Source organism: Pongo pygmaeus, chromosome 4 (genome assembly GCF_028885625.2).
Source record: "Pongo pygmaeus isolate AG05252 chromosome 4, NHGRI_mPonPyg2-v2.0_pri, whole genome shotgun sequence".
NCBI lineage: Eukaryota > Metazoa > Chordata > Mammalia > Primates > Hominidae > Pongo > Pongo pygmaeus.
The window spans coordinates 132813642-132834651 of NC_072377.2; the positions used below are offsets into that span (position 1 = coordinate 132813642).

The window sequence follows — 21010 nt, forward strand, 5'->3', positions numbered from 1 at the left end:
TTTTGCTCTTGTTGCCCAGGCTGGAGTACAATGGCACGATCTCGGCTCACCACAACCTCCGCCTCCTGGGTTTAAGCGATTCTCCTGCCTCAGCCTACCAAGTAGCTGGGATTACAGGCATGTACCACCATGCCCGGCTAATTTTGTATTTTTAGTAGAGATGGGGTTTCTCCATGTTGGTCAGGCTGGTCTCAAACTCCCGACCTCAGGTGATCTGCCCGCCTCGGCCTCCCAAAGTGCTGGGGTTACAGGCATGAGCCACCACGCCCAGCGGGATAAAGGAGATGTTATCACTAGAGAGGAGGCTGTGTGAGAAGGATGCAGGCAATCAGATTTATTCTCAATGAAAGAGAACAATAATAGATGGGGGTGGAGGGTAGAGGAGAGGGCATGTAAGTCAGGGAAGAGGTTTAGAAGCCGTGCTGAGAGGAATTCAGAAAATGATGAATGGGGGTGAATATGAGTGTTGTCAAGCAGCTTCGAGGACTTAGAGGTGAATGCAGGAATCTCAGGCAGCGCTCCTCAGACTCTCCCAGCAAAGCACAGCAGCCAGAGAGGAGAAAACAGGTGAGGGGATGAAGCTTTGGAGACTGGCACAGGGCTTGAGCAGGCTTCAAGGCAGCAGGACTGCAGAAGGCCAGAGGGACAGCTGTGAAAAGCTCAGAGATAGCCTTGGCTAAGCAGGCACAGGAAGGAGCCAAGAAAGACGCTGCTGTGAGGTCAGGAAGAAGGAGCAGGCAGGAGGGAGTGCGGTAAGGGGAAATCCCACGGAGAATACGAACAAAGAGAGTGCTGAGAACGAGATCCTGAAGACACAGCTCAAGGGTCTGGGGGTCTGGAACAACATGGTATACTAATAGAAAAAGTTAGAACTTCGCATCTTTTTCAAAGAGAATGTTATGGGTATGGATGGTGACTGAAAACTAATATTAAGATTCCTGTTCACAGATGAGGAAAAGAAGTAATAACTCCTATATCACAAACCTTAAAATCTTTAAGAGAACACTACTCAAGTTTATATAATTCTTGTGGATTTAATGACTGTATTTCTTTAGTAGTCATATATTTTGAAAATCATACTTGTATGCTGTTCCTAAATATAAAACAAACAGCATTTTCATGCTATTTTGCAGTTCTCTCACAATGAGTTTATTTGGAGAACTGGTTTAAGTGTAGGGAAAAGAAATAAAAAAAATTTACAGAGCTGGATGCCGTGGCTCAAGCCTGTAATCACAGCACTTGGGGAGGCCAAGGCAGGAGGATCACTTGAAGCCAGGAGTTTGAGACCAGCCTGGGAAGCAAAGTGAGACCCCATCTCTTAAAGTAAATAAATAAATAAATAAATAACCTTTTAATCAGCTGTGCATGGTGGCACACACCTGTGCTCTCAGTTACTTGGGAGGCTGAGGTGGAAGGACTGCTTGAGCACAGGAGTTTGAGGTTACAATGAGCCATGATCATGTCTCTGCACTCCAGCCTGGGCGACTAAGTGAGACCTTGTCTCTAAAAAAAATTAATAAATAAATAAAAATTTTCATGTTCTCAATGAGAGGATTAGCTTTTTAGGGCAGTCCCTTCAAACAGAGTAAAGGAAAGACAGCCAGAGTTTATCAAATAAAACAGCAGAACCATCTTACCTGTGCAGTTTCTTTCCTCCATGTCTAGAGCAAAGCCACTATTGCAACGGCATTTGAAGCTTCCGATTGTATTTCTGCACTTCCCATAGGTGCACATCCCAGGAAATGCTTTGCATTCATTGATGTCTAAAAGCAGAATAAAGCCAGAATGTAGAGCCGGTTGATATAAACGATTAGGTCCATCACTTTAAGTTAAAAATCTATCATGATGGACAACAGTAATGCATCCAAGTAAAAAACAGGGCTACTAAATGTTTCAGTGATCACACTGATATCACACAGGAAGTTTCAATATGGTGAAAAAGAGCTTATATTCTTTTTTTTTTTTTTTTTTGAGATGGAGTTTCACTGTTGTTGCCCAGGCTGGAGTACAATGGCACGATCTCGGCTCACTGCAACCTCCACCTCCCAGGTTCAAGCAATTCTCCTGCCTCAGCCTCCCGAGTAGCTGAGATTACAGGCGCGTGCCACCACGCCCGGCTAATTTTCGTATTTTTAGTAGAGACGGGGTTTCACCATGTTGGTCAGGCTGGTCTTGAACTCCTGACCTCAGGTGATCCACCCACCTCAGCCTCCCAAAGTGCTAGGATTATAGGCGTGAGCCACCACGCCCGGCCAAAGATTCTATATGCTCAAGAAAGAGTTCTGATCCCTTTATTTCTCACTACTTGTTTTATAAAGATAAGTGGGAATAGGTAACTTTTTGCTACAGATGTAGCTATCAGGGCGACATCTCCGGTTGCAGAGGAACAAAGAGTAGAAGAGAAAGATAAGCAATCTGTTTTATCTCTTTACTTCAATGCCATCTTATAGAGGGGATTTATACTCTTGGGACAGAACATTGGTCACAAAACCTAAGTTTAACTGAGAAAATAAAGTGGGAAGTCAAGCATTTAAAGCAAAACCAATTCTCAGAGAATGTGGAAGGCTTCCTGTTGGTGAAGAAGGACCAAGCCGCTGGCCGCAGGCAGTTACCTTTGTAAAATGGCCGCCCAGTAAGAACATCGCCTCGGTTAGCAAAGCCAGCCCCGCGGGGGCACAGCGTCTCGTATTCCTTGGTGCCAGGTTTGGGGCACTCCTCACACTCGGTGCCCCAAGCCGCCCCGACAGCACAGCAGCAGGCATCCATGCGGAACTTTCCAGGAACTGGGTGGATGCATTCATCTTCATCCCACTTCAAGTAACACTGCTCCATGCGAATATCTACACCGAGAGCGAAATCACAGGGTGAGGATGAGTTGAAATATCCATTGAACAGTCACATGTCAGGCGTCTGCTCAGCACCAGGCATCACGCAGGGCCCTTGTGGTGTACTGGCGGGCAAGATGCAGTCCCTGACCTCTTGGAATGGACTCCATAATGACAGTCATTTAAGGAGAACAAAGGTGAGATCCTCTTCAGTCTTAATTCTCACAAGAAACCCTCAGGAAGAAAAGGTCCTCTCATGACATGACTCCTTCATGTCTATTATTCCTTTTTTGTATTGTTCACTTTAGAAAAAGTAAGATGATTTTAATGATAATTCTTCCTGTTCAGAGAATTGCTTCAAGTGCCTTTTAAGCAGCCCTGTCAGATCCCATTCATAAATAGTAAATGATCGGCTATAATCTATTTGCCAATTTGTTACAACTATTAAGATCACTACAAAAGAAAGTGTTATAACATTATTACATTTAAAGTTTTTTTTTTTTTCTCCTGCCAACTTTACCTTTTGCATCATGGTTTTTCCCTGGATTATGTGAATTTTCCTTTTTAAGGGACCAATTATTTGTTTAAATGTCACATTTTCCCTCCAACTTCAAAACAGACCAAGATTTCAGTGCTTAGCCTGTGCTACCTAGGACCTTAGAATATCTATAAACAGTCACCTACATCTAAAAATAGAGTAGACCAGAATGGTCTATAAATAACATGTTCATCTGTTAGCAAATAGATTTATTTTCAAATCATACTAAAGCACTTGGCTGTTTAATTACAAATATGGATAATGAGTTTGGAAAAGGTTCCTTAATCAAATAGCATGATTTATTTGATAAGAACATTTTAAGACATTAAATCCTTTCCAGAGGCTGAAAAATGTCTAAAAGAGGGAATGAGATCCCTGATGGAAATGTACACATAAAAATTAATGTTTACTACTTTAGTTACTGTCAATATTGATTCTTTCAAGTTCTAAAAGGTAATGAGTTACATTTCTGAGTACTGGAATTAAAAAGTCCTATTTTTTTCTTTCTTTCTTTCTTTTGAGATGGAGTCTCGCTCTGTTGCCCAGACCAGGTGTGGTGTGGTGGCTCATGCTTATAATTTCAGCACTTTGGGAGACTGAGGCAGCTGGATCACCTAAGGTCAGGAGTTCGAGACCAGCCTGGCCAACATGGCGAAACCCCATCTCTACTAAAAATACAAAAATTAGCTGGGCATGGTGCTGGGTGCCTGTAATCCCAGCTACTCGAGAAAAAGTCCTATTTTTAAAGAAAAAATAACTGTGGTAAATGTTTATTTTGATTCAGCAGACTGAATGTAGATATCTACAGAAGGTGATTCTGTCTTATATATCTACATTAACACAAACCAAAAAGCCACATGCTTTGCCAGTGTGAAGTGTGATAGTAATCCAGAGTCTCATTATCACAGGGCTCTGAGGGGCTAGTCTCCTTATAGCTGGTTCCATCCCACATGTCAGCAGGTAAGTAAGAATCTTCTCAAGATATGAAAGTCTTATATAAGTACAGGTGGCCTAAGAACTCTGGCCTGAGTCATACTGTGAGGTTACTGAAGAAACCTGCTCAAGAAGCTCAAGACAAACTAAAAATGTACCATTTCATAGCTTATTGGAATAAACTAGGGTGAGAGGGGAAAGGCTTCTGAACTATGCATGTAAAAAGTTATAACAGCCAGGAAGAGTAATCCTGTCTTTAATACTGAGACCTCTATGGATGTTTATATCGGGAATTAAAAGTCAGCACACTACTGAGAACTCTATGTTTATATCAGGAATTAAATGTCAGTACACTGGCCGCATAAGGCCTATCAATGCTGCGATTGTCCTTGCATGGAAATTAAAATATGAATTTGGAAACCTTTGGATGGTCCATGTTCTCGGCAGTTTGCTGCAGTCCCCACTGCTCCCTGTTGTCGCTTCACTCATTTATATGTTACATGCTTGGCTCCTGCAAGCATCTGAGTTTGGGATGCCTGATTCAGATGAGGTTCTATCAGAGCATTTACCAAAACTTTAGTTCATAGAATACTTTACATTTTCATATGCCAGTCACTTCTTGAAACTTTCTCACATCCCCAGACAGAATTAATTAATATAGCATAATTCAAGTAGTGACAAAAGCATTTAAGCAAAGTACAAGGATGAAGAAACCAATATATCATCTTAGAATATTAAAAAATGCTTTAATTTTTTTTTTTTTTGAGACAGAGCCTCACTCTGTTGCCCAGGCTGGGGTATAGTGGTGTGACCTCGGCTCACTGCAACCTCTGCTTCCCAGGTTCAAGCGATTCTCCTGCTTCAGTCTCTCGAGTAGCTGGGATTACAGGCATGCATCACCATGCCCAGCTAATTTTTATATTTTTAGTAGAGACGGGGGGAGTTCCTCATGTTGGCCAGGCTGGTCTCGAACTCCTGACCTCAGGTGATCCGCCTGTCTCAGCCTCCCAAAGTGCTGGGATTACAGGCGTAAGCCACCACCCCCAGCCATAATTTTGAATAATGTTATCGAAAATTTATTTTGCTGAGTAATAATTTACAATCAATGATATATCTTCATATATTATAGCGTTTCATTATAGAAGGTAACTTGATTTCATTAGTCATTTGGCCATACTGATATTATTATTTTTGTCATTTTCTTTTTTTAAAATTTCAATAGTTTTGGAATATTTTGTCATTTTCAAATGACACCTATTTCTAAACATTGTAGATCACTTAAAGATAATTTTTAAAATATTTAAAAATCTGAAAGAAATTTTCTTTATTTTTGTACTTTGGATATTATGTTTTCTAAATAATTTTGTATGATTTTACAGTCATGCTTCCAATCCAGATTTAAATGTGCTATCAAAAATTGAGTTAAAAATGAAATCTGTATTAATTATAATAACTGTATGGTATTGCAAACTTTTTTCTTACAGTAAATTTTAAAAATCACTGATATGTAAATACTTTAAAGATCACTGCATACACCACCACTATTATTTATGCTTTGTCTACATGCCTAAATTTCAAATACAAATCTATGTAAAGTTCTTTTATAAACTAAAAATTTACTGTTTCATAGCTTATTGGGGGAAAAAAATCTCTGTAGGTAAATGAAAAATTATTGTTACATACAATGAAAATTAATAGAAATTTCTTTTTCAATCATGAAATTCAAGTTCAAACATGACACTAATAAAGAAAAAGGTCAAATCACTATTCCTATAATATGCTGTTGAAAGAAAGAGATTCATCACTACAGATCTTTAAAAAATAAACTATTAAGAAAACTTAAACTCTAATAGCAATAAAGGAAGGACCAGGATCAGTGAATGATTTCAAGCAGAAGCAACATATCTTTGCCCATGACTTTCCCCACTGTCTTCAGGGTGTAACTGCAATGAGCTGACAAATGTAAACTTTTAAAATCCTAGTCTCCAACTTTCCTTCTGTGTTCAACATATTCTTACTCTATTAACTCAGTGTGAAAGACTGAACCTGCCTAAATTATCTGGTTAAAGAAATGGAAGATTTTGAGATAGATTTTTGAGCAGTCCCAACTTTTGGCATGAAACAGAAACAATTTCACATAAATACATTCACTTTTAAAACAGCCTCTTGTGATTTCCCCCTAAATATCTCATTTAAAGCAAGTTTTCTCAAGTACAAACTCTTGTGGTTTTGGACTAGCCACTGCTTAAACAAGGAAATTCATGGCTTGTTATATACATAGAATACATGAGGGTATGAATCTTACCCAAACATACACGGCCAGTCCCATCCAATGTAAGGCCTTCAGGGCACTCGCAATGAAAAGATCCCTTACTGTTGACACAGCGTCCATTTGGACAAACGCCAGGGAACACCTCACACTCATTAACATCTGCAGGGAAATGCAGCAAGCAGAGGAACAAAGATGTTACAAATAGAAAAAGCAGGTGTGGTCCTACTTCCTGTATAGCATTTTCAATCCACATTCAATACAATGTGGATTATTACTTGAGTTAAACAGAAATATTCCACAACCCAGCCACCCGCTTTCCTAGGTACCAGCTGTGAAAATTACCACAGCCTTGTCTGTCCATAAAACATGGCCCAGACATGTGCCTTTCCCAGCTGTTCTGGGCCTTAAAGGCTAGCGATATCTTCATGAAATTTACACAACTCCATAAAGAAGAGAAATAGGAAACTCTAAGCTCTTTCCTAAGAGAATTATGCTAAAGCATTTGTTGATTACATTGAGTATTTTTATTGAAATGTCAAGGTTTTTGAAAATGATAAATATCTCCAAAGTTTGAGAGTGAATGTTAATTTTACTTACTGCTCTGAAGATGTATAGTATCTTCCAAGGAAGGATACACTCACCTTCACACGTAACACCTTTAATCCTGGCAAGCCCTCGTGGGCAAGCTGTATCTGTAACAACAATAGGACAAATTTTACTTCATTATAGAATAAAATACAACCATGGTATGCTCAAGAAGAAGTATAATGAAATCTAAATGGAACTAAATAAAAACTGCAAGGCGGGGTCTTAGGGTCCAAGGACATCATTGTCCGCTCTTCATTCAGTAGGGCACATGACTTTCTGTGGTAACTCCATTGGTATTGACCTGTATTGAGATTCTCATAATTTTTCCTACAATTTCTTTTTGCTGTCACATTGACAACTGAGTTAAAAGTAAACAGGTCAGGCGTGGTGGCTCACGCCTGTAATCCCAGCACTTTGGGAAGGCAGATTACTTGAGGTCAGGAGTTGGAGACCGATCTGGCCAACATGGTGAAACCCCGTCTCTACTAAAAATACAAAAATTAGCTGGGCATGGTGGCAGGTGCCTTTAGTCCCAGCTACTCGGGAAGCTGAGGCAGGAGAATCGCTTGAACCTGGGAGGTGGAGGTTGCAGTGAGCCGAGGTTACGCCACTGCACTCCAGCCTGGTGACAGAGCGAGACTCCGTCTCAAAAAAATAAAAGTAAACAAAAGATTTGAGGAAAACAGCCACCACACAAAAAGGATACCAGAGGATACACTCATCTAGCAGATAGATTCTAGCTGATTTCCTTCCATGTTAAAATATTTAGAAGGCCTGCTTATGTACCAGGATAAAACAAATACACATTTTAAGAGGTAAAAAACATTAGCCATGAAAGATAACATTTTAGCAAAAGTAAATGATCTCTGGTCTTCTTCAATAAGGAACTGCATAGTGAAAGAGGTGTCCTAGTGGCAGGAGAAGTTTCCAAGGAGAAGCCCAGAAGCTCCCAATCAGGCTCCTACCTAGTTCACACCGCTCACAGGGGCTCCCCCAGGCGGCTCCGAGGGTGGCACAGCATTCAGATTTCAGAGTGGCTCCATTAATATTCACCTCACAGCGGCTGTCCTGGATGTTGAGCCAACAGGTCCCCTTCAGGCTGTCTGAAAAAGAACAGGAAAGGTTGGGGAGCTCTCACCTCTGAAGAAAATAGAATTCAGCTGTGTATACAAAAGGCATTTGTTACAGTATTCTAAAAAAGAAGGGACCAACTGGCTCACGCCTGTAATCCCAGCACTTTGGGAGGCTGAGGAGGAAGGATCACTTGAGCCCAGGAGTTCGATACCAGCCTGGGAAAATAGCAAAACCCCATCTCCACCAGAGGAAAAAAAAAAAGAATACTTTAAAAGTTTTAATAGTGGGGCTGGGTGCAGTGGCTCACGCCTGTAATCCCAGCACTTTGGGAGGCCAAGGCGGGTGGATCACCTGAGGTCAGAAGTTCAAGACCAGCCTGGTCAACATGGTGAAACCCTGTCTCTACTAAATATACAAAAATTAGCAAGGCATGGTGGCAGGCGTCTGTAATCCCAGCTACTCGGGAGGCTGAGGCAGGAGAATCGCTTGAACCCGGGGGGCGGAGATTGCAGTGAGCCGAGATTGTGCCATTGCACTCCAGCCTGGGCAACAAGAGCGAAACTTCGTCTCAAAAAAAAAAAAAAAGAAAAAACTTTTAATAGCATATCCTTTGAAAACACTTTCATGTACCTGCATTCAAATATGGTATATTACATACATGTAAATAAAATATTGTACTATGTATCTCTCTCACATAATATGGTAATTAATATAATTATATCTATTGATATTCTAAGAGGAGTTGTCCAAGATTTTATGCTGGTACTCAGAAACACAATGCATTGCCATGTTGCCCAGGTTGGTCTGGTCTGGAACTCCAGGCCTCAAGCAATCCTCCCACTTCGGCCTCCCAAAGTGTTAGGATTACAGGCATCAGCCACTGCGCCCCGCCCTTCTTCTTTTTTTTTTTTTTAACATACTATAACAACATGATAAGACCATTACTTGTGTGAAAAGTATTCATAAGATTTATCCTTAATGACAAATGCTTTGATATTTAAGATTTTATCGTATAAAATCCTTTTCTTTCTCCCTTAAGTCCCTACTAAATAAATCACACACAATGTATGTTCTGTTATACAGAGGCCAATATTTCTCCAACTGAAGATAATTATTTGATGAATAATTTAAAAGAAAAAAACCCTATAAAACAAAGAAGGAATAAACATCACTTATAAAACCCTTACTAATGCACTCCCAGGGCTAATATCTGATGTATTTTCTTCCAGGCATTTAAAAAATGTGTGTATGTGTCTGTGTACATTTATCTCTAGTTCAAAAAGTAAATCATACTTATGGTAAACAATTTGAAGAAATAGAGAAGTATGAGGAAGATGTAAAAATCACCTGTAACCTTCTAGAGATAACCATTCCTAATGTTTTAGACTGACTCCACATCAAATTTGTTCTTCCTTTTGAATGGTAGAGTACCCAGTGAAGTATTATGCACTTTAAAATTTTTATTTTATGTGGATTAAAGGGAATAATGAATGGTTAGTATATTTTTGGTGGCATAATGAAAAGTTTTTCAAATGAACAAATAATAAATGACTATTAACTGATTTTGAAGCAGTGATAAAGAATCCAGTCAAAGCTGATATGGCAAATACTAATTGGCTAAAACGAATCATATGTCATGTTTTCCTTGTAAGTGGCTCTCAGTTAAGTGTGCATATTACCAAGACCCTTGTTAAAATGCCGATTCATAAGTTTCCAGGTATGCAGCCCAGGAATCTGAATTTCGACAAACTCCTCAGGTGATTCTGATGTGAGTGATGTGGAAAACACTTTACCAAAACCTCAACAGCATATTGTGGCACTAAGACTTGGAAGAAAACAAAGAATAAGTGTATTCCTATAGTATTTCTTTGAAAATTCATTTTAATAATATGTACAGATAAAATTTACTTCTGGCCGGACACAATGGCTCATGACTATAATCCCAGCACTTTGGGAGGCTGAGGCAGTCGGATCGCTGGAGCCCAGGAGTTCAAGACCAGCCTGGACAACATGGTGAAACCCCGTCTCTACAAAAAATACAAAAATTAGCTGGGAGTGATGGCAGATGCCTGTAGTCCCAGCTACTCAGGAAGCTGAGGTGGGAGGATTGCCTGAGCCCCATAAGCAGAGGTTGCAGTGAGATCGTGTCACTGTATTCTAGCCTGCGTGACACAGTGAGACCCTGTCTTCCAAAAAAAAAAAAAAAAGTTTTTACTTCTAAATTCAACAACAAAAATACCCCCCTGCCCCCAAACACAGAAAGGGAATTACAACTAAACCATGGGCCTATGATGGGAGAAATAGTAATTTCTGATTCCCTAGGAAACACAAGAAGTTCCCAACAACCCAAACACCAAGACAGAGGTTGAAACAAAACAATTCTCTCCTGTACTGAATAAAAAGTTACGGGGCAAAGGTGTGAAAAACAGCTGGACAGTCATTTTGCTTTTTCACTCTGGCTGGAATGTTCAGTTTGGATAAAACTGCAGAGAAGCATTTGTGTCAGGTCTCAAACTACAGGCTTGTTATAGATTTACACCTGTAAATTCCATAGCACAGAGGAAACAGAGATGTTTGTGTAAAGCTACTGTGTATTTAAATGATCTTTTAATGACCCGGACTAGTTCTGATTTATCACCTTGGTTGTTATCATTTTAAGTAAGATAAACAACAGTTATTGCTAAGATTTATCAAGATAGTGACAGGAACTGGAAGGCTTTCTATGTATTAATTTATTTACTCATTAAAACAACCCTGTGAATTATGTACAATTTGCAGATGAGAAAATTTAGGCACACAGAGGTCAACCAATTTACCCAAGGTCACACAGCTAGTACAGTGTCAGCATCAAGATTCAAGCCCATGCAGTCTGACTCCAAAGCCCTCACTCTGTAGCACTGTGATTCTTTAGGCTGGTGCTATATCAACACTTGAAAAGCTACAAATCCATTGATGGCACCCCACACCCCGCTACAGGCTCATCCTTCTCTCTCTCCGATTCCTTTCCTCCATCCTCCCTCCCTCTCTCCCCACTGACCCACTGTTGTGTGTGTATGCCCATCCCGGCCCCCATACACACACACAACTGAGATACAGATGTAGATAGTCAGGAATTAGTTAAGAACTCTCAAAAAATAAAGTAGGGTAATTAGCTTGAGGGGAGAAACAGCAGAAAGACTGATATTTTATCTAGGATGGTCAGAGAAATCGTGATTTACAAGGTGGTATCTGAATACACACATAAAGAGAACCCTGCAAACCCGAGAGAAAAACATTCCGCCAGATAGATCAGTGGACTTCAGGTGGGCATGTGTCTGACGCAGGAGCAGGAAGTAGGCCAGTCTGGCTCAGGCTGAGGGGCGGGAGGCAGAGCAGGGAGACAAGGTCACAGCAGGAGCAAGATCATGAGGGGAGCACAGGCTTTGGTTAGGACTTGAGCTTTTACTGAATGAAATGAGAAGCCTAGGTTTTTCTAGACACAGTTCCTGGACAAAGAATGATATGCTCTGATTTATGTTTTAAAAGGGCTTCCTGGTGGCTATGTGGAGAACTGGGTGTAGTATGAGGAAAAGAAGGTAAGGTAGAGGCTACGCTAGTAATTACGAAGAGAAATGATGGTGACTTGGATTGGGGGTTGGTGTGGTGATCGTGAGAAGGGGTTGAAATAGGGATAAACTTCAAGTGCAATCAATAGGTTTGCTGATGACTTCCATGTGCAGCTTGAGAAAAAGACATCAAGGATGCTGCCAAGGTTTTGAGGGGTGGCAGCTAGAAGAACGAATTTGCCATTTGCTGAGATGGAAATGTTCCTGGGAGACTCAGGTTCAAGCCAGTACACAGGAATTTGGTTTTAGACATGGGAATTTGAGATATTGATGAGCCATCCAAGTGGAGACACTGTACAGACAGTTGGAAACACAAATCTGGAATTGGTGGCAAGGTTGAGGCCTAGAATTTCATTATCAACTAGAGTGACAAATGTGAGAGTCAACACAGAGGCTCTTGAGGATGAGTGTAGAAAGAGAAACAGAGGTCCAAAGACGGACTGGCGGAACACTTCAGGTTAAAGGTTAGGAGGATAGGGAGGACTCGGTAAAGAGAAAATGAGCCATAAAAGTGAAAGAAGAAGAAGATAGTTGTGCCTGGGAAGCCAAAAATGCAAAATTTCTTGAGAAAGAATGATTAATGAACCGTGACAAATACTGCTAATAATCTAAGGTGAGGAATGAGAATAGACCATTGGGTTTGACAGCAGAGTGGTCACAGCCATATGTCCACGCAAGTTGAAGACAGAGCACAGACCCAAGCCAAAGATGAGGGAAACTGGTCTAGATTATATAGAACCATCAAACCACAGCAGTATAATGCAGGAAATATTAATCAAATGCATTGTTCTATTACATTTAACCATATTCGACCAGAACACCATAGTCTTTTTAAGCAGTATGCAGAATAGTTGAAGGTTAATTTATATTTAGAAAGCTTGAAAAATAGATTCTAAATCTTTAAATATCCATAGTATCCAACTAATTCGTATATAATCTAATGTAATTTTAAATTAGTAATCACATCATGAAATTTCAAAATGTAATGACCTGGACCTGTGGAAGAGAAAATTGCAGGCTAACCACTGATGAGAGCCACTGACAGTCCTATTACACATTCATGACTTTTCCTGTGTATATTTTACTACTTGTTATTTTCTTTTTCAACTAGAATTCTCTTTTTAATAAAAAAGTACATGAAATAATGTCTAAAATTTAAAAATATTAGGGAAATCTCATTTTGAGCTGCTCTACACTGGGATATTCAAATTTAATCACAATAAATGAAAGCACACAATACACTGGCTGAGAAAAATATGGTGGTGGTTAGTTGTTGGCAATTGGAAGAATGACATAAAGACTTGGGGGTAAAAAAGCCTTTGTTCTTGTTTAGTTAATAAATATAAGGCAAAAGGCCAAAATAATGGAAGTCTACATGATGAGGCAAAAACTATCTTTGATGCTCAAGTGGCATGCAGATTTAGTTTTCTGAGACACTAATTGATTAATGCTGAATTCATTTCCTTTGCATAATAAAATGACTCCATCTCAATTGGAAATTGTGGCTTAGCAAAAATATTTCTGCTTTACTGGATCCAACCCACACACCCCACCGCCCCTCCAACCCAGCCCGGAATTCTATAAGAAAAAAAGTAATGCCCCAGGCAGATGGCAGTCTATTTCCTAATATGAAGAGCTGAACAAGGCTCAAATTTCACCAGCTGTACCTCACTGGGAAATGAGGAGCTGGTGTTTCCAAAGAGAAGGTTTTCATTGATAATTTTGGACTTGGTCATTTGTCTTTATGTAACAAACAGGTACTCTAGCATCCAGCTAAATATGGTTAATGTCAGACATAATACTGAAAAAGCTATTGTCTTTGACAAATATGAAACTAAAGATTAATTTTGGCTAGATAATAAAAACTGCCAGTTAATTTGGCACTATGTAAAACTGAAATATCTTCCTATTTGGAATATATATTTAGTTCACTTTAAAGGTGGATACTAGCTAATGATGTGAACTGTGTAGGCCTAGTGAATGGAACCACAGATGCTAGAAGTAGGGAAAAATTACTGGGACAGTTTTGTTCCCTTTTAAAAACATGCTGGATTTTCCCTTGCAGTAACAGATCAATCTCCCTTAATATACAGCCTATGTCATTATCAAGAACTGACTTTAAATGTTTTGAGACGTATTGAAAGATGTTAGTTTAGATGTTTTAGAATAATTTCCCCTAGAGATTTCCAAAAGCAAGAGAACAGTTATCTTCTCTTCCTTAGAGCCCAAACATTTATGATTAATGGGAAAAAAAATAATAAATTCCCTCTATGTGTTTAAAAGCTTCAAATTCTTGTCCTGTTAACTGAATCCAAATTTCATGACATTTTTTGTTTGCCATCGAAGTTTGTTTATAAAAAAGTATGCAGTAGAGATTTGATTATATTGTTGCCCAAGGCATTTTTAGGGTAACGGATATACATATGTGTGTGGTATGGAAATGATTACAAGTTATAGCATAATATATCTACTTATATGAAAGGAAGATTTCTAGAATCTAACAAAAATTGAATAGACTGCCTAATTAATGCTATTATGTTTTACCTCTATATTGATATTGAGTAAAAACAACTAACGTAATGCGTAATTCTTTGCTTTTTGGAATCATATTCTGTTTTTATCCATAGTAAGGCCTGAGATCTGTGCTTATCTTAGCAGTGAAATTGAAGCATCAGTACTGTGTATGAATCTTACCAATACAGATCAATCCTGTGGAGCTGAGTTTGCTGCCAGGCGAACATTCACAATTGAAAGATCCAAGGTTGTTTCTGCAGGCCCCATTGACACATGGGTTGCTTTCACATTCATTTATATCTACAATCCAGAAGGAAAAGATTCTGTTAGAACTGCCATGTGTTTCTGGAAAATATTATTCCAACAAGCCATGCAATGCCAGAATGTCTGGTAAACTTGGCTCTGGTAATTTTAATATGGATCTATGAAGCATAAAGTGAATGGGGAATGGAGACATGCATTTTACATGGTGGATACACATCTATAGGACTGGGAACTCAGTAGGACCACAGCGATCAGCCTATTGGGAAAGAGTTCAGTTACATGCTCCTTCAATACATCATCACAACTTTACATAAATTGGATTTTTTTCCCACATAATAAGATGTAATTCCAGGTGCAACATCCTGTGCACAAACAAAGGTTGATTGTTTTGATGATTTCATGAGGCTCTGAAAAACTTGAAAAGTTTATCTTAGAAGCAAAATATCACAATGCTGCTTTAATTCCAAGCTCTTGGGTATGAATCAGGAAATAAGGACTGAAACATTCATGATGGGTACATAACTCTCCTCTAGTCCCTATCCACCTTCTCTGTCTTTAGCTATTCACATTTACATGTTTAGTTTGCTTAGTTTTTTTTTTAATACAACTAATTTTGGTAAAATAAAAATTAGAAATACTTGATCAAGTAGAAATAATTGCTTTAAATAGGACTCTACAATCATTAATTTGATTTGAGTCCTAAATGAAATCGTACACCATAATCTAAACAATTCCTGTTGACGGTCAGAAGTAAGCAGAACTGCACTATGCCTATGTTCTCAAATGGTGATTAGAGAAAATGTCAAGCCTGTAATGTGAAATAGTTTAACACATGAGTTAATGAAAAAGAAATACAAGCTTCAGGTAAAGTACTATAAACAAAATCAAAGACATTTTCGGTATAAATTCAACCACTTTCAAAGTGGTACACTTTAAAGAAGTGGCACACAGTTTTCCTTCTCCACTAAATTATCTGAAACAGATCAATAGTCCTCAAGGCATTTCATATTGAACACTGGGGTTTCTAAGTTCACAAGAATACTTTTTCTTTCTCTAAATATTTCTTTGAATTTACTATAAAGCACTTTACTATACTGAGGAAAGCATGTAAACAAATAACTAGAAGACTTTAAACTAATCCTGAAAGAGCAAGGCTCACAGCGGAATATCCAGGTGCTAATTTAATTCTTGAAATAGAAATTGTTTGAAGAAATATGAATGCATTTTGCTTTCAGATTGTTTATACTGAGAAAACCTCTTAAAAATACAAGAAGAGATTTTGTAAATATAGCACAGATTTCTAATGAAAACATCAATCTCAGAGTAGAGAAACTTTTTCATAAAAACACAATGTAAAAAAGAAACTGGCTAACCATAAAAGAAGCAGATAACTAATCTAAGGACAGACCACATATAATTCTCCTATTAATTTCATTTGTAAGAAGCCTGAAAAAAGAAGAATTTCAACATTGTGTGTTTCAAAAATTTCTATTTTAAATTAAGCCATTATGAATTCAGAAACTATAAACATATGCGCTGACAACTACAAATATCAACTATTTAGTTTCCTTTAAATAATATGTTGTTATGTTATAAATGTCATGGAACCAGGAATTGAAACAGTTCACTGTACATTCCTGGAAATAAACTTCAAAGCACATCTGGTTTACATTTAACTAGTTATGTCACTGGAAACACAATCTAAACCACAGGGCTTGCTGTAAAAATTTTAACTTTCACAGACTCTCAGAGCTCAAACAAAAAAAGTAAAATAAAGTTTCTGTAACTTCAATCTGAAATATAGAAGAACTTTACTTTCTTTATTATTAGTGCTATTTGTTATATATTTAAAATAGTCTGAAAACATGATTGACAAACAAAATTAGTGCACAAGACAAATATACAAGAAAAAGCTAAGATTTGCAATGAATCTGCTAATAATTCCCTGTCTAGTCTTTGGAAATTAATTCAGAAAGAAGAGAATGAAGAGAACTGCTTCAGACAGAAACACTGTTTGAATGCAACAGAGGAAATAAGAAAGTGACCCAAGGGAAAAAGAGATTAGTAGCCTTCAAGTCTATTCTTTGCAAAACTCTTAATAAAATGCAAATAACAGTGGGAAGAAAGTGTAGAAATAACAGTTATTTGGTTAGGTTTCCCATGATAAATCATTTTTGTTTCCTCCAATGTCATAAGGCTGGAGCCAAAAGAGTTGTCTATCATTTCTTCTTTATTTACATAACATGAACTTCTTTCCTATGAATGACAGACATAAAATTGTTTTTACATTAAATAAATCTCTCAGATTAAGAATAAGTATCCTTGTAATAAGTGAAGATCACTGTTTCTAACCCTCACTGTTGCCTGATTTGGTATGAAAGTGCCTTAATATTTACATAATCACCTAATGTTACGCTATTAAACACCACCAGCTCCTACTCTTAACTGTTCATGTAAGCAGGTGAGTCTCTGATTTTAACTTCTTTGGTATTTCAACTCTCAGAACCTTTGTACTCTATCTTACTTGTCTATAAATAATCATTGATAATTCAGTGTACACAGCAAATAGAACCAGACACTATCCATTTAGTTCTGCATTACGTGTCTCTCACGATAGCACCAGAAAGTATTTTCCTAGACAGAGAAACAAGTTCTAAAAATCATCAGTTTCCTAGTTAAATCAAGATGACGTTCTACTCTGCTCTTGCTTTCTAAGTTTCCTGAGATTTAACGGAAGCTTATCCTCCAACAGACAATAGACAAAACTGAAAAAAGACTATGGGAAGGAAGTGTAGAAAATCAGGAAAAACAAACACCTTTGAAATCCCTTCTTCCATCTGTCCAAGGAAATCATGGAGGAAATATGGCTAGGATACTTTTTCATAAAGTACATTTCTCAGAGCATTTCTGAAGAACTGGTGTTAGAGATGGGAGCAGGATCTAGAAAATAGAGACTCTGTAGTTGAATACATTTGAGAAGCCAGAGCTGGCTTAAAAAGAGGGCTCTCACAACCTATTGAAAGATATTTCAAACTCTTAAGTGTGTCCCCTTCTCGCCTACGGAAAAGATAAATCTTCAAGTACTTTCAGTGGGAATGGAATGAGCACTCCTCTTTGAGGAGTTCCTGCAAAGATGTTGGACAGCAGGGGAAACTGTCACCAGAAGTAAGTTTAGAAAAAGGGGATTTTATGCTGAAGTTTTCTTTTTTTTTCCTTCAGGCTAATTATTGTTTTTTAGTGTCCCCTCTGATTCAATTCAAAGTTAGCACTGCACTTTGTAATTGCATTTCATTGACTTCAGCAGAATCATTCATGTTTTAGCGTCTTGTTCTATAGTCCTAACTAGTTTCTGTTCACAAGAATGCTTTGAAGTTAAACAGTAAGATGAAGAGAGAATGTTACATCTTTTTGCATACTATTACTACTGCAGTTTTCTTGGCTGTGGCATCACAGAAAAAAACAAATACTTTAACACATTAAAAAAAAAGGGCTATTCCACAATCATCAAAGATGAAATCTTTTCTTAAAAGTTTCTATTCCAAAGTAGTAATTGGATTTGAGAATGTTATGGGACCCTTCTGTAGGCCCACACAGTGAGATTTAAACAGGAACAATGACTAGTATTCATACCACAGATTATTCTGAAATATACAGTACTTTGATCAAGATACAAAAACATAATTCAGGGTGCTCACTGCTTAGCCAGTATCTCACTGAAAATGAGGACTTCTCTAACCATTTAACTCATTTAAGTAACTTCCACTGCAAAAGTATGTGATTAGAAGAAAACAAAGAAGCTTTTAAACACTAGTTATGGTCTATAAACCCAAATGACAACTTTTAAATTATCAAATGGAAAGGACAATTCTCTTAGACTAAAAACATATTAAAGTTATCATTTTTACTTAGTTCTCAAATATTTTGTGGGCCAACTTCTTAGTTATATCAATCATTTCATAAATAAAATGCCTAAGAGTTAACTTTTCCATTACAATTCAGTTCCTACATTAATGGATCATAGTGGTTCTGAAAAGAGGAAAACACAGTAAACAAATATTTGACATTATATTTCAGCAAGTAAAACAATATGGCTCCTTCCAGTTGGTTTCTTTTTTATCCGCTTTAAAATGTTTGTTCCAAATGTGTGTTGATATTTTGTCTGAGTGGAACAAAATTGATGGTGTTTGTAAACTGTATTAGGTCCTTACTATTTCAAAAACTGGCAGATTAGCTAAACGAGATTATAAAATAAAATATTCAAACAATATTCTTTTCACTACATTGCTTCATCACTGTAACTGATGTTTACACAACTCCAGGTACTCACTATTCACAAATAAGGCAATGTAGACAGCTCTTACCTTCACAGGTCTCTGTCTCAGTCCTGAACACATACCCTGGTGGGCACGTACAGCTGTAACTTCCTGGCGTGTTTCGGCACAATCCGTTATCACAAAGCAGTCTGTTTACCAAACATTCATCAATGTCTGAAAGCAACGATTGGAAGACAGGAGATACACATATTTAAGCATGTATTACAGTGGGCAGCAATGTTTAATTTTGTTATTTGTTTTGTTTCCCTCTTTCTTTTCTGTGACATAGTCTCTGTATCACAGCGCACTCTTCATCCTAAGCAAAATATATTTAGTTTTATTCAAATGTGATATTTTTATGCTAGTGGCTAATTTTAAGATGCTTTTAAATCCCCGGAAAGTATGCACTAGCTTGGAAAGGCACATCTCTACTTCACTTGCTTTTAGTCCTGTAATGATATTATGTTAGATATATTTTTAAAGCATTCATAAAAGATATCAAAAGGTTAAATTCATTTGCCTGTATACTTGCTTATGTATAATAAAAGTAACAGAAGGCATTGTTTATGATTAAAATTTTTAGAAAGAATGCCTTATGTCTTCATGTCCCAGATGGTTAAAAAAATGCATTAAACAGCAGTTAGAAGACATTCATTAATCTTTTCTCACTATGTTTTTATCTCACAAACAGTTATTAATGAAAATGATGTATTTTGCATACTCTTTTAGCAGTCCAGAACAGCCTAGAGAATATCATCTAAAACTCCAGTTTAAGAAGCTCACAATGAGTTGTTTGTTTGTTTTTGAGACAGGATCTCACTCTGTTGCCCCGGTTGTGGTGCACTGGTGCGATCACAGCTCACTGAAGCTTTGAACTTCTTGGCTCAAGCAATCCTCCTGCCACAGCCTTCCACAGGTAGCTAAGACTACAGGCATGTGCCAGCATGCCTGGCCAACTTAAGACAATTTTTTTAGAGATGGGATCTCACTATGTTGCTCAGGCTGTTCTGGAACCTCTGGCCTCAGGTGATTCTTGCAGCTTGGTCTCCCAAAGTGCTGGGATTATAGGCATAAGCTACCGCACCTGGCCTCACATTTTAATCTTCATATTCTTCCACTTTTGCAAGTGTAGTTAGTGACAAAAAGAAATAAACACTGTAGTTTAGAATGAAGAGCTCTTTCACTTAAAGTTACATTTCTAGTCTTGCAAATAACAATTTTCCCTTATTAAATAATATGCTGATACTGTGGAGATTTTGAAAACAGATCAGAAAAACATCTGTAATTCCATCATCACTGATAATATTCTTTTGTGTATTATCTGATCCTTTCCCTTCTTGATCTTGTTTTTGCTCCAACTCTGAATCTTGATACTTTAAAAATTAACATTGTATTTTAAGGACTAGACTACCATAGCTTTTCCCATAATACTGTAATATGTGTACAAATTGTGACTGCATCACAATTTTCTTTCTCTCTTTCTCCACTCCCCTTCCCTCCCTTCCCTTCCTTTTCTCTTTTCTTTCCTTTTTTCTGGGATGGAGTCTCGGTCTGTCACCCTGGCTGGAGTGCAGTGGTGCGATCTCTGCTCACTGCAGCCTCCGCATCCCGGGTTCCAGCGATTCTCCTGCTTCAGCCTCCTGGGTGCTGGGATTACAGGCACGTGTCACCATGCCCGGCTAATTTTTGTATTTTTTAGTAGAGGGGGGTTTCACCATGTTGGCCAGGCTGGTCTCAAACTCCTAAACTCAGGTGATCCGCCCACCTCAGCCTCCCAAAGTACTAGGATTACAGGAGTGAGCCACTGCGCCCAGCTTGCATCACAATTTTTTAACCCATTTTTCTAAGCTATGGATTGAATTGTGTCCCTTAAAAAAGATATGTTGAAATCTTAAAACCCAGTATCTCAGTATGTGACTTTATTTGGAAATAGGATTTTTATAGAAGTAATCAAGTTATAATGAAGTTGTTAGGGTAGGTTGTGATTCAACATGACTGGTGTCCATGTAAAAAGGAGAAATCTGGACTTCACTTCTGGAGAATAAAAACTAGCATGGTTTGCATGTTGTTAGAAATGTTCAATA

At 38.0% G+C, this 21010-nt stretch overlaps 1 protein-coding gene across 4 annotated transcripts in view; it reads right to left on the reverse strand.

Moving 5' to 3' along the window:
* Positions 1 to 21010, reverse strand: part of FBN2 (fibrillin 2) — a 282926-nt gene that overhangs the window by 84804 nt on the left and 177112 nt on the right. For all 4 annotated transcript variants that reach the window (XM_063665204.1, XM_063665206.1, XM_063665205.1 and 1 more), the window contains 7 exons: positions 18975 to 19100; positions 14530 to 14649; positions 8122 to 8259; positions 7210 to 7260; positions 6602 to 6727; positions 2613 to 2840; positions 1638 to 1763 (listed from right to left, as the gene is read on the reverse strand). In XM_063665204.1, the coding sequence (XP_063521274.1) occupies positions 1638 to 1763; positions 2613 to 2840; positions 6602 to 6727; positions 7210 to 7260; positions 8122 to 8259; positions 14530 to 14649; positions 18975 to 19100 (915 nt within the window). The remainder of the gene's footprint in view (positions 1 to 1637; positions 1764 to 2612; positions 2841 to 6601; positions 6728 to 7209; positions 7261 to 8121; positions 8260 to 14529; positions 14650 to 18974; positions 19101 to 21010) is intronic.